Source organism: Harpia harpyja, chromosome 13 (assembly GCF_026419915.1).
Source record: "Harpia harpyja isolate bHarHar1 chromosome 13, bHarHar1 primary haplotype, whole genome shotgun sequence".
In the NCBI taxonomy this organism is placed as follows: Eukaryota; Metazoa; Chordata; class Aves; order Accipitriformes; family Accipitridae; genus Harpia; species Harpia harpyja.
This window is the reverse complement of record NC_068952.1, coordinates 11,643,217-11,656,218: the sequence shown is the minus strand read 5'-3', so window position 1 is coordinate 11,656,218 and position 13,002 is coordinate 11,643,217. Positions and strand designations below refer to the sequence as shown.

The window sequence follows — 13,002 nt, the reverse complement described above, 5'->3', positions numbered from 1 at the left end:
GAAGAACTGGGGAGCATTGCAGAGAGGATGGAGGACTGGCAGGCTGTGCTGGGGAGGAAGGGGAGAGCTGCGGGGACCGCAAGGGATTTTGATGTGGGTGAGGGCTGTTGTTGGTAATACGTGATACATGGGTTCACTTGACTTGGACACTTGTCAGTGTAAGTTACAAACTGCATAGGGTTTTCCCTCATTTTCTGATAAAGCAGCAAGTAGTTTGGAAATGGGTTCACCTCTATCCTTGTTTGCAAACCATTACAAAATGATGATGTGCTATAAGGACTTTTCCCTGATTATCAGCCAATTAACAAGGTTAATTGCTTTAAGGATAGTCCCCAGCTTTCATGAACTTACTGTCTGAGCTCAGAACAGGCAAAGGAGAGGAAAAGGAGTGATATATTCTGTTCTGAAGGGGGATAGCTGGGGTACAAAGTGATGAGTAAATTGCCCGAGGATACATATTAAACGCATATTGCAGGTGTAGGGCCTAATCCCAAATCCCTAACTGGGGCAATAATTTTGTGTTGCTTCTGAACTGCATGGCCTGTGTACCTCATCCTGTCCCAGGAGACTGATGCTGGAAAGTGATTCAGGAAAAAAGCTTCATTTTCTAGGTCTACATGAATAAAGCATGAATAAAAATAGGGCTAAAGTTATGCTGTACTATATGCAGGTACTGGTCTTGCTCACCCCACTGATGATGGTCTTGATCACATCAGTCTTGTGTTAGTAGCACTCATCCTTTAAATTACAAGGATAATAGTATCAAGAATCCCTGTAGATAAAGCTATCTTAAAATTTCATCCATCTCAGACCAAATATAAATAGAGAAGGTGCTTGTAGTTAATTTTGGGAAAGGATAAAAATTTCTAGGACAGTAGAAATCTCATGGCTACAGTCGGAGGCTTCAAGGGTATCTCAGAAGCATGAAAGTCCATGAAGTTATCTTGTAGCTTTGTTGGAAAGCACTTGGCAAATTCTAGTGTGGTAGAGAGCCAATCTGATGTTAATAAGGCCTTGCTTCTTCTTGGCACTACTAACTCCAGAAATTTTAGAAACAGATGCTTCAAAAATAGGCTGGGGGGCTTCCATGGGACATCAAAGTTTAAGTGGCTGTTAGAAGCTGTCAAATCTCTTTAAGCATAAACAAGCTGGACTTCCTATCAATCTGGAGAGCACTCAAGAAACTTCATGCTGAAGAGGCTTGCTGCGCACAGGAATTGATAGATGACGACATGGCAGCGTTCTGGCTTGCAAAGCCGGGGATTTGTTGTTAGGAAAGGAGATAGTACTAGCTGTAAATATTTGACAGCAATCAGAAAATGTAGGAAAGGTGATATGGTCCTTGGCAAGTAACTTTTTCAGGAGGCTGCTTTGAAATAATAGGTTTTGCTCAAAGTGCATCGGGAAGTGGGAGCTTTGCCTAAACTAGCAAACTTTGTAGCAGAGATTCACCAGCAGCAGTGGAAGCAGCCGTGTATGTAAGACTCTGGTGTTTGTAACTACTGTCATGTTAGAGATTAGGTTGGAGATTAGCTTCCAATTCATGCGTGCACTGCAACCTCACTGTGGCTGCCATTGGGATGCTGTGAAATATTATTGTTGTATCATGGTAGTGCCTACATATCTGGTTCCCTTTTGGCCTAGAAACTGTACAAACATAATTTTATGTAGTCATTGTGTATTAACATGATGAAGTTTACCAGCAGACCTGTCTTTATTGAGAAGGAGGACAGTGATTCTAAGAAAACCATAAGGTTGTTCTTTTTTCAGCAAGGAAGAATGTTAATTTGCAAGAGGTGCATGACTTGTGATTGGTACTCCTGGCCATAAACAAATTCTTATGCAGTGATGTAGAGTTGGGCCTGGTTTTGGAGAATAATTCAAGCAGATGTCTTTCAGTACTCTGTTTTTCTTCCCTATCCAATCACAGTTATTTGGAAGCCTGGACTGTTCACCTTGACTTTGTTTGGGATTTCCTAAATACAGTGATTACTGCATTCTTAGCTGCATTCCAGTTCTGCAGAAATTGGAGTATATTGTCCTTCAGAGTAAACTCATGGGCCAAGCTAGTAAAAGTCATTGATTTATTTTGGAGTATGTCTCCTTAGTCAGCCCGTCTTTTAGGATGTGAAGCTGGGTAAGGAAAAATCCAACAGGTCATGAATTTTTCCTGTCAGCTAGGACAAAAACATGTTTAGGAGACTAAATTTGCTGATCTGTTAGGTTTCATTTTATCCTGTGATACATACTATATATAGTCTCTGTATCTTCTCTTTGATGTTCCTGTGTCAAGTGCTATTAAGAACAAAAACTGCAGAAATGTTTGAAAGAATATAAAAATATTATGGAACTAACAAGCTTCCTAGTCACCTTCATCATTTGGTCACTTCATGCTGAAATTTCCTGTTGATTATTTTGGACACTAACTTCTTAAACTCCTTAACTCTTAAACTCCTGCCTCTAGAAGCAGAAGTATAACCTCCAGAGGGCTGGAAATGTAGTTAAGTAAGGCCATTCTAATAAGTCATTTTACATTGAATAACTGCAGAAGAATGTAGAGCTTGGCGAGATTTCCATGTGCCAGAAACCAGAAAGGGTGAGCTAGACTGGTTAGAGTCAGTTCATCGTAGAAGAAAATAATAATTAGTTATGTTAATGCTATACTTCTGAACTGGTATGAAACACTGATAAACTTTAGCTTAAAATGGTAGCTTTTATAGTTATTTAGTATGTTAGACTATTTGACAATGACTGAAGCTTACTTGTTTGGATTGATTTCTGTAATTTTAGTTTTTATAGATTCCTGATACTATATTAGCATGGCTTGCTAATGGGTTTTCTTGATCTTACACAACACATGGGGAGAGGGGGAAAGATTATTAGTATGTCATTCATAAAGGCATAATTATATATCCAGATACAAATATCACTCTTGTTTGACCCTGGATTGGACGTTTTCAGAAAGGAATAAAATTGTTGTTTTTCACTATAGAACACAATTATTGAGTAGCATTTATTTACGTATTTCCACTTGACCAGGAGGCCAGTCTTGAAATATTTGTATGTAAACATATTTGGACATAATAAATTTCTTTTTTTTTTTTTTTTTGTATTTACTTGCATTTAACTCTAAATTGGAGTTGCAGTAAGTAGTCATTTCCACTGCGATAGTTCTAAGTCCAAGTGATTATTAATGAGCAACTTCTTTTTTTAAAAAGGTAAGATAATACATTTACAAATAGAAAATGAGTCATTGTTGCAGTTCTGTCTGTTTTCACAGGTGGACAGTGGTGAATTCCTGAATACTGTAAGGATAAAGAGGTTTTTTTTTGTCTTTTGAAAATTTTAGGTTTGCTGAAAGCATTTGAAATTGAACATTTTTAAAAACCTAGCCTGAATGTCTTGACTCTTCCAGTGATTTTTCTGTGGGGTTTTGAAGGATTGATCTCAACACATCTGTTTTCCTTCCTTAATCCTTCTTGGTTCTCCTTCTTTCTTAAGCCACCTAAGATTTTGAGTAGAGGCCAAAATCTAGTGGAGGCTGCATGAAGTGTGGCATGAAGTGAGGTGGAGGGAGCAGAAGACAGGAGTTGTCCTGAAAGCAGCTTGACCTGTCTATAGGTGAAAAGCTAAGTTGTGCAAGGATAATTCTTGCACTTTTCATATTGCCGGGCAGCGCAGCCCCTTCTTACCTTAATATAGGGGTACGAAACATTTAGGTAAGTGAGAGCCGTTCAGGTGTCACATGTAAAAGCACACCTGGTATCCAGTAATGACACAGGAAAAAACCATGAGAATAGATCACAGAAATAAGGTTTTGAGCTTTCTGCATCCCTGGGTCAAAGCTCAACCCAGGCCTCCATTAGAAAAACCTTTTCATACTACTTGCATCTGAGGAAGGACTGATGGTGCTAATATTTGCATTAAAGCTGTGCCTGGAGGCTGAGGTGGTGGTGTGGCAGGCACTGTCCAAAGCTGCAAAAATGTAATGTAGGTCTTCGTGGGTCATGTTCTGTGAACACCCTTTGAAACCTGAGATTTGTGTTTTCGTAAGGAATTTGTGAAGCACAAATAATAAACACTAGTAATATGAAGGTGGAAATATTTAGCATTTGCTTGTACTGAATAATATAATGCAGGTGGGATGGGGAGACTTTGTGTTTTATTAAATGCAGCAGGGGTGTGGTTTTCAAATGAGATTTTATTGTTTGGTATGAAATGACCCTGAATAATTCCATGCCTAGTTAATAAACTGGGCAAAGTTATTTTCCAAGCACTTAAGTTTACTTAAAGTAATTTTCTTAAAAATTTCAATTACATTAATTGTTATAAAAATATTGTTTCATCAGAGTCTTGGGGTAAAATGAAACTTCTGTGTTGCTTCTTTTGTCATGGATGAAAGTGTGGAAAAGAGGAGAAAGTCTTTCGCACACATATAAAAATACGTATGTTCTTGCTCTCTTTCTCATTCTCTTTTCTGTTGTTTTCTGTCCCTGCCATTCCATAGCAAAAGCATGAATAAATGTAAAAATGTAATATTAGAAAAAGAATTATTGGTGATAATGGCATGAACAACTTCTATTTTTACCAAATCAGTTTAAAACCAGTAATTCTGAAGTTCTATGCAAACTGCAGGGCTCAGAAGGCACGGCAGTGCCCTTGCTCTGCCTTTGCCCTGCTGAATAGCTGTGTAATGCTCCATATTTAAGGCAAGTGGCTTCATATTGCAGGGACTCACTGCTTCTCACAGAGGCAACATCCTGCTTGTCAGGCGCTTCTGGCGCGACCAGGGCCCTTGGTCTCACCGATGCAGGGCGGCAGGTTGCTTGTGTCCAGGCAAGCTCAGAGTCAGTCGCTGGCAGTCAGAGGAGGCAGCCTGCTTCGCTGGGCTGAGGGCTGCTGCTCTGCTGGGAGTGGCTGATGAGCCATGTCTTGCTACTGTGGCATGGCACGCTTGGAAGTATTTTGAATGCGTCTTCGGGTAAGTATTTAAAGTGCTTATGCAATACAGTGGTCAGTATAGCAGTTCTTGTTCCCTTCTCTATGAGCATTGCTACTGTTCGTTTACCTGGCATCCTTTCTCATCTTCTAGAAGGTGGCAAGGGTCATTCTGATCTACTAAGTCTGTTTGTAGCTTATGGCAGAAACCACGTGGATTAATAGATCTAAATTGTCATTTTTGCCATTGGACTGAAGCTGTTAGAATTCCCCCTTAGTATTTTTAATATACTTATTTTCATCATAACCAGCAAGATTCCTCCCCCACCCCTTTCAAAAACAAGTCTTGTCTTAGCCAGGGGGATGGAGGGCAAGAAAAGTTCACATTATATTATTCAAATTCATTTTTAAAGTATCAAAGTTTTTCTGCCTTTCATAAGTTATTTTTGAAATATCTGGAAATATAGAAAACCTGTTCCTAGGCAAAGAAAAATACTTTCTTCTTTTATTGTACTTTTTAAAGGAATTTTGCCTGATATGGAGAGTGTTTAAAAATAACTATTAAAGACCATATTTTTGAAAAATATTAAACTCTGTTTTATTGAAATAAGTAAAAAAAAAAAAAAACCCAACAAAAAAACCCACAATCAAAACTTGCAGGTGCCCAGTGGGCTGGATACTTTTTTTTTTTCTTCTACAAAGATTTTCTTAGAACTCCTGCATTTTCCAGAATTTCTGTACAGTCTTTTAAATTGAAATGTCTTGACTTTGCATTTTTCCATAAGTTATCAAAGGTGGCTTTCTAGCTTTAAGCCAAATTCTTTGGTATATGCAAGAGATGCAGTAACTTCTTGATTTGTTTTCTTCAAATTATGTTTTGTAATCTGTAAGCTTTTTTATATGTACAATATTTGGAAACATGAAGAGTCCCATTTTGTATTTTTTAATGTAAGTATTACTTTTGGAGCTGTAACTTTCTTAGAGTCTTTGATGTGAAGGAACTGGTTTGCCAGTGTAACTTAAGAGTGTTGATAAATCCTTGTGTAATGCAGCAGAGTGTAAAAAAAACTTTCTTGAGTTCTGAAGTTAAAGGGAGAAATACATCCGTATTTAATTAACAAAAACCACTTCTTCAGAGGGAAACAGATCCTTAAAATATCCTGCTAATAGGTAATTCCCTTCCCCTTACTGAACGTGCTTATTAGTAGTTTTTAGTCCATCTACCCTAATGTTTGTTACGAGCTTGGAGCTGTGATACAGAAGTATTCAGTACAGGCAGAACTGGTGTTGGGCACTAAACCATTTAATATTCCCTAGTTTTTGCTTTCTTTTGAGACAGCAGATGGAGAGTAGTCACCACCACGCAACTTGAGACAGACTCTGAAATGAGACTTTACTGAAGTTAAAACAAAAACCAAACCAAACCAAAACAAAAAGCTTAATCTCAGATGCAGCTCTTTAAATATTTATGTATTAATACAAATCTGCTTGAAAAGCAAGTTGTGGTCCCTGTAATTATTTCCTCCTGAGGTAGCAGATCCAACTTGCTCTGTGGGCATAAGGAGGTCGTGTATTGTGACAATGAGGGTGTTTGCCTGCTTCATAATGAAACTGATCTTGTTTTGAGTGAAATTAAGAGATTCCCCCCCCCCCGGTCTTTTCTTACAGGAGGAAAACTGTGGTCTTATGTGAGTAAGTTCTTAAACAGAAGTCCTGAAGAGAGCTTTGAAATTCCTGAAACCAGAATGTCTAGTTCAACTAAAATTTACCTGGAGCAGCCAACACCAAGTCCTAAAGAAATCGGTAGCAGCACTGATTCCAGAGAAAGCTATGGGGAGAGCATGCTGAAAGTGGTCCCTCTGAAGAGCAGCCTAACGCCAAGCTCTCAGGATGACAGCAGCAACCAGGAAGATGGCCAAGAGAGTTCGAAGTGGATGGACTCAGGATCCAGCTCAGAAGAAGAGTGCACTACTAGTTATTTAACATTATGCAATGAATACGGGCAAGAAAAAATTGATTCTGGCTCTCTAAATGAGGAACCGGTGGTTAAACTGGAGAACGAAGGTCTAAATACCAAAGAGAGAAGTTGCTTACAGAAATGCAGTGACGTTGGCAGTGATAGCTTCACCTCTCAGATTGCATCTCAGGAACGAAAGCTTTTCATTGATGATGCTGAGTTGGAAATAGCTAGCCCTACTAGGATATTGGACTCATTAACTAAATCAAAGAACAGCCCCATGGAACTCTTCAGGGTAGACAGCAAAGGCAGCACTAGTGAGCTCCTGGGGCTTGATTTTGGAGAAAAATTGTATAACCTGAAATCGGAACCTTTGAAGCCATTGTTTTCTGTCCCAGATGATGACAGAAGCTTGGATGCCCTAGAGAACAAAATGGGTGTGAGAGCTCATGACACCATAAGCAGGGGTTCAAACGACTCTGTGCCAGTTATCTCCTTTAAGGATGCTGCTTTTGATGATGTAAATAGCGTTGATGAAGGAAGGCCTGATCTCCTCATAAACTTACCCGGTATGTCTGATGAAACAGAAGAGGCAGCAGTGTCAAGGCCAACAAAGTTTACAAAAACTGATAGGGACATGTTGGAAGTAAAGTTATTAGAAACACCTGATGTCTTACAATTAAATAATTCTGCAGAGCCGTGCAAAGCATTCGATCAAGAGCCAAATTATGTGGCACCAGAAGTGGGTGACCCTTCCTGCAAGGAAGCAAATGGACAAAGTGGTGTCACTCAGGGAGCTCTTGGGACCCTCTTTACATCTGACCAAGAGGTAGGTAGTTCAGAAGACAGGGCTCTGTTTCAAGGGCTTGGAGCCTGCTCCTTAAATGTGACAAGCAAAGAAGAAAGTTTATTTGTTTCCAACCTGCTCTCAGGTGCCCAAGATGTTAGCTTGGATGAAGACATGTTAAGAAATGAAGCAGTGTTGCTGTTTTCCGATCAAACTGAAGACTTTCAGAAAGAGAGAACAGACCCGGCTTTGTTACCAGCAGCTGAAAGTAAAGAGACAGCACCAAAGAGGGAAGACAAAATAGTGGTAGCAGGGGAGAAGGAAATACATCAAATTTTTCAGGACCTCGACGAAAGATTAGCGATAACCTCCAGGTTTTATATCCCAGAGGATTGCATTCAAAGATGGGCAGCTGAAATGGTTGTAGCCCTTGATGCTTTACATAGAGAAGGAATTGTGTGCCGCGATTTGAACCCAAACAACATCTTATTGAATGATAGAGGTCAGGAACTTTTGCAAATGCATTTCTTTTTATTCGCTGTTGCTTCCAATTAACTGAGTAGGCGTTTTATCTTGTAATTAGTATCTTCATTTCCTGTCTAGAGCTTCATTATCAGTGCAGCAAATTCACCCCCAGTAATAGCTTCTAGTACTTAATGATGCCATTATTCTTAATGATACTGTTTTTAGCTACAAAAGGAGTAATTACAGTTCACTTCTGCAGAAAATGGAAGGGAAAAATGTTTTGATTTCTCCTGTCGTTTTGTTTTTAGGACACATTCAGCTAACGTATTTTAGCAGGTGGAGGGAGGTTGAAGATTCCTGTGACAACGATGCCATAGAGAGAATGTACTGTGCCCCAGGTTAGAGCAATCACCTACAATGTTTCACTTGGAAAGTAGATTAGCAGCTTTCATTTTCTCACGGAGCCTCTATAGCATAGAGCTTGAGATCATGCAATATCTGAATTTTCTTTGCTTTTTCCTGAATGTTTTAAAAAGCTAGAGGGCTCATAACTGCTTTATTGTTGAACTGTGGTGGTGTTTGTTACATCATTTCTATAAAGTGTAATTGTATTGAATGTCTTGTTTAAGCAAATTTAAGGAATGTTTTGTTTTCTTGCAGTTATTTGCTATGTGTGAGTACATCTTGATAACTGAAAAGAGCAAATAAGGGAAAGGGCAGACTGAAAAGATGACACTAAGAGCCTTAAAAATACAAAAATTAATACATGCAAAGAACATGGGCGGAAAAAAACCTGTAGCAGTTTGAAAAATACAACCCTAATAGGCTCAGAGATGCCTCTGACATTTTTGATGAGCTACAGTGGGCTTTGAAATAGTTTAGAGAGCTCTTTTCTTAGAACTGCTTTCATCAATCATGAGGGTGATAAAATCAATATCTCTTGGGTTTCTGTAGCAAGGATGGCACTTGAAACCGAGCCCTCCCTCTTTTCCTTTTTCCAGTTTATTTTCTGCTAATATAGTGGTCGAATGGTAGTGACAGCCAAAAACCAGGTGTTTTATTTCATATTTTAAAGATTTCATAGCTAGCTTAAAAAAACTACTTCTAGAGTTGAAATGACTATTGGGAGGCTATTCAGATTTTCAGTTTCTCTTTTTTATTCTGAATTTGAAATGCCAACATACTCTTTCCGCTGAGCGTGTGGTCTGGCTAGGCAGTGCAACTTGGCATGCAGGTAGTCCTCAAGCTCAGAGTCTGTAAATGTCCTCAGAAAAATTTAGAATAAGAATTACCAGCAATGAAAGTTCTGAACTTAATTTGCCATCAGGTGTTTATTCTGTGACTTATTCCCGCAACCGAAATACAGTAAGGAACTGTTCTCTGTGAATAAAGATGGTAGGATATTAACAAAAATTTGAATGCCAGCCTCTTGAGATAAATAGTAAATAAAATATTTTCTATCCTGGTGCAAGTCAAAGGGCAGGTATTACAGAAAGGAATTCTTTTTACCTATCAAAGCAAACCCAACACCTTTGTTCTACCCTCACCCCACTTTAATTCAAGAACAAGAAAATTGGGGAATCCCAGCAATTCTTATCGTTGTTAAATAGAAACGTGTCCTGGTTGCCAACATGCATGACATCCTGTTAGAAAGAGGCGTTTTCCTGCCTCCCTAACCCAGCCTTGAACAAAGCGCTCCCTAGTTGAGTAGTAGCAAAGATGGAAGTGCAGCCTTTTCCCACCCTGTCATCATTAATGAGCTGTGAAAGTCAAAGCTTAATTTTTCTGTATTTTAATGAGGATCCAAAGAGAGGCTTTTTTTGCCCCCTAAGCCCCAACCAGCCAACTCCTACAGTAATTAAGTGTTTAGGGAGCAGTTGAAATAATATTTAGAAGTCCCCAAATGCAAGAATAAAGTTTTCTGCACCATCATTATTTCCACCTCACAGCACAGGTGTGGTGTCCATCTGGGCTTTGCTTGGTTAAGTTGCCCTCTCCACCCTCTCTGCCCTACCCCAAGCTGCAGTTTGCTTTGTGTGTCTAACTGGTGAGCTACAAGATGAAGATTTGCAAATGCAAATATGAGATATATGCAAGATGGCTGAATTGATACTGCTCTGATTCTTAACCTTTCATATTTCTTGATTTTAGTGTTATCTCTGCAAAACATACTCTTACTTTAGTGTAGCTATTTCATGCTGATTTTTGCATAGGAGAGTAATACTTGGTATAACTTAGCAGTACAAAATGTATTTTGGAGCCAAGTGCCATTCTATTCTGAGCAATGATTTAATACCTGTACCTTCAATACTGGTATGTACCTGAGTCCAAAGCAGCTTTCTTAGGGCTACTGCTGCTAGTAAATCTTGCTGTAGAACTTTTGATCAGTATTAAACAAATAATCATGTTAGTGGGCTTTCTTTAGGCTCTGATGTTACATGAACACACCCCGACCCCACCCCCCCCTTCTTTGGATGATTATTTTTCATTTTAAGGAGTGTACCATGTCTCTGGAACCCATGTCTCCCCTTTATGATGATAGCATTTCTCTTCCAGTTGCTTCTTGGAATAAGGATTTTGAAATTATACTTGTGCTTCAGTTCAGTACACTAAGAGAAATTGGCAAGTTTGGTTTTTTTGGTGTTGTTTTGTTTTTTTTTTTTAATTCTTTTTAAGTTGCTTTTTAAAATGGATTGTAAATGTTTCTCATAGCTTGCTTTTTTCCTGCTGAAGGAAGGGCTGCAGTTTTGTAGAGGTGAACAAGTGATCTTCACAAAATTTCATCGGGTCTTACAATTTCTTATCATAATACAACACAGTGACTAAATAAAGTGACTAAAAGTGGGTCTTTATCTTGTTTTGAATTTTCCTGGTGTTTCCAGTATTGTGTGCTGTGTTGCCCTACTTCTGGGTACTCAGCCTTCCCTCTCCTTTTCTCTCCTAACTGAAGGACACAGTGAAACTTGGCTTGCAAAATTTTGTCTCCATGTGTTCAGCTTGGTATGTGTTTTCGTCAGAGTTCAGGATAGAAGAGGATTTGGATATGATAACTTGTATGTTATGTGAATTCAACATTTTGTTATTTAAATGCACTTGTTAAAAGTAGGCAAGAAAGGGAAGATGTCTTTATCAAAACACTGTCTTTTAGGGTCTGGCATTGGAGACAGAGATCAGATGATGAGTCTTGGGATGCAGCTCTTTTTCTGCATTAATTTTTGAGGAGCAAATTTTGGAGGCAGAAAAAGGAGAGGATGAATATGAAATTTAAACAGATTGCAGGATATCTTCAATTTAAAATAGGTGGTAAATTGTATTGCAGAGTTATGTGAAAGATGTAAAAATGTGTTTGAAACAATTTTATCCTTTTAACTGGTAAGGTTTCAGGTGCTACTTTTTTACAGCACAAGTTATAAAGTGCTTAGCAGTGAAGCACCTGAGGACATATTTAAATTTTAAGTTGCTTTATTGGTTAACGGAAAATATGGAGTCTAAATTCTACAATTTCTATATATCAGAATCTAATTCCTGGAGGGGCTGGGATAATAATGTATTAATGTTGAAGCTTTTCAGACCCCGGGGAGAATAAAGGTCCAACTATGTGGACCTTGCTTACAGGATCTAGGATTTTGTATTTGAGGCTTTCGGTACCCCAGGTTGTAACCTTGTATTAAAGCAATGCAAGGTAGTATTGGTACAGAAACAGTGATCAAATCCTGGCCATGATGAATAGCAAGGACTTGCTTGGCTCTTGTTATCCTACAAAAAGCAGAGAAGCAATGTGACTGCGTGTGTAGAAGAGATTATGCACTGTATATATAAAATAATAGAACAAACGCAAACATTATAAATGGAGAAGTGTCAAAAAGATGAGGGAAGAGATAATTTTAAAAGCTGCATACCAGTCCCTGCTAGCAATATAATTAATTTTGTATGAAATAGCAATTGTCATTTTATATCGTGCATAAATTAAAAGCAGGGCTCAATCTGTTGCAAGAAGTGGCACTTCTCCACTATTGACGGCAGGTGGCATTGTACCATTAATGGATTTTGCTGTTGCACTTGCTGGCTCTAATTTGCCTAACTTCACATAAGAACTGGAGACGGAAGATGCGTTTATTTGTAATGATTTGCATATCAAGAATTGTACTCGCAAGCTCAGAGTCGTGGTGTGTTATAGTGCTGTTGAATCTGTTGGTAAAGCTGGATAACTCTCTTTAGTCCTGCATAGTTCTACTCAATAAAAAAAAAGTTCGTGCTGAACCAACTACTGCAACAACAAAGCTATCTGCAGATGCTTAAAAGTAGCGCCTGTGCTATACTTTGATTAATGGCCAAACTAAATCTTTGCTGTTCACCTATGATAAGTCAAATGTTGTTTCTCTAACCCACAAGGGAAATGATGGATTATAAATCATCCCCTATAAACTCAACACCACTTCAAGTAAAACTGTGAGGGTTTTGGCCAAGAATAACCTATTTGCTTTTAAAGAAGAAATTAAAGCACTTGTAACTGAGAATTTCTGCTGCGTTAATACAGTTAAGCTGACTAATGTGAGGTTCATGTGGGGTTTTTCCTTTAACTTTCCTCCTCTTTATAGTAATTTTGTTTTCTGGATGTTTTAAAGTGTGCTAAGCAGCTGATGTCTGAATACAAAGTTATTAGCAGATCAGATGAGAGTGATTCACTTCTGTTTAAACAGCCCTTTGCTCTCCATGCCCCCTGAGAACTCTTATCACATATTTGTCCAAAAAACCCCACAAAAACTAACAAAAAATCCCTCGCATTATCCACCTGCCTGGTGACTGATAGTATCAGCAATGTATCTCTTTATCTCTTGGTTAATGTGCCTTGGTA

General features: G+C 38.6%; 1 protein-coding gene across 12 annotated transcripts in view; it reads left to right on the top strand.

The window, feature by feature from the left end:
• The window catches only part of RPS6KC1 (ribosomal protein S6 kinase C1), a 92,993-nt gene that overhangs the window by 65,995 nt on the left and 13,996 nt on the right, over positions 1-13,002 (top strand). For 11 of the 12 annotated variants that reach the window (XM_052806032.1, XM_052806029.1, XM_052806030.1 and 8 more), the window contains 2 exons: positions 6,607-8,184; positions 8,456-8,545. In XM_052806032.1, coding sequence (XP_052661992.1) covers positions 6,607-8,184; positions 8,456-8,545 — 1,668 coding nt within the window. The remainder of the gene's footprint in view (positions 1-6,606; positions 8,185-8,455; positions 8,546-13,002) is intronic. The other variant, XM_052806031.1, reaches the window with a different exon arrangement.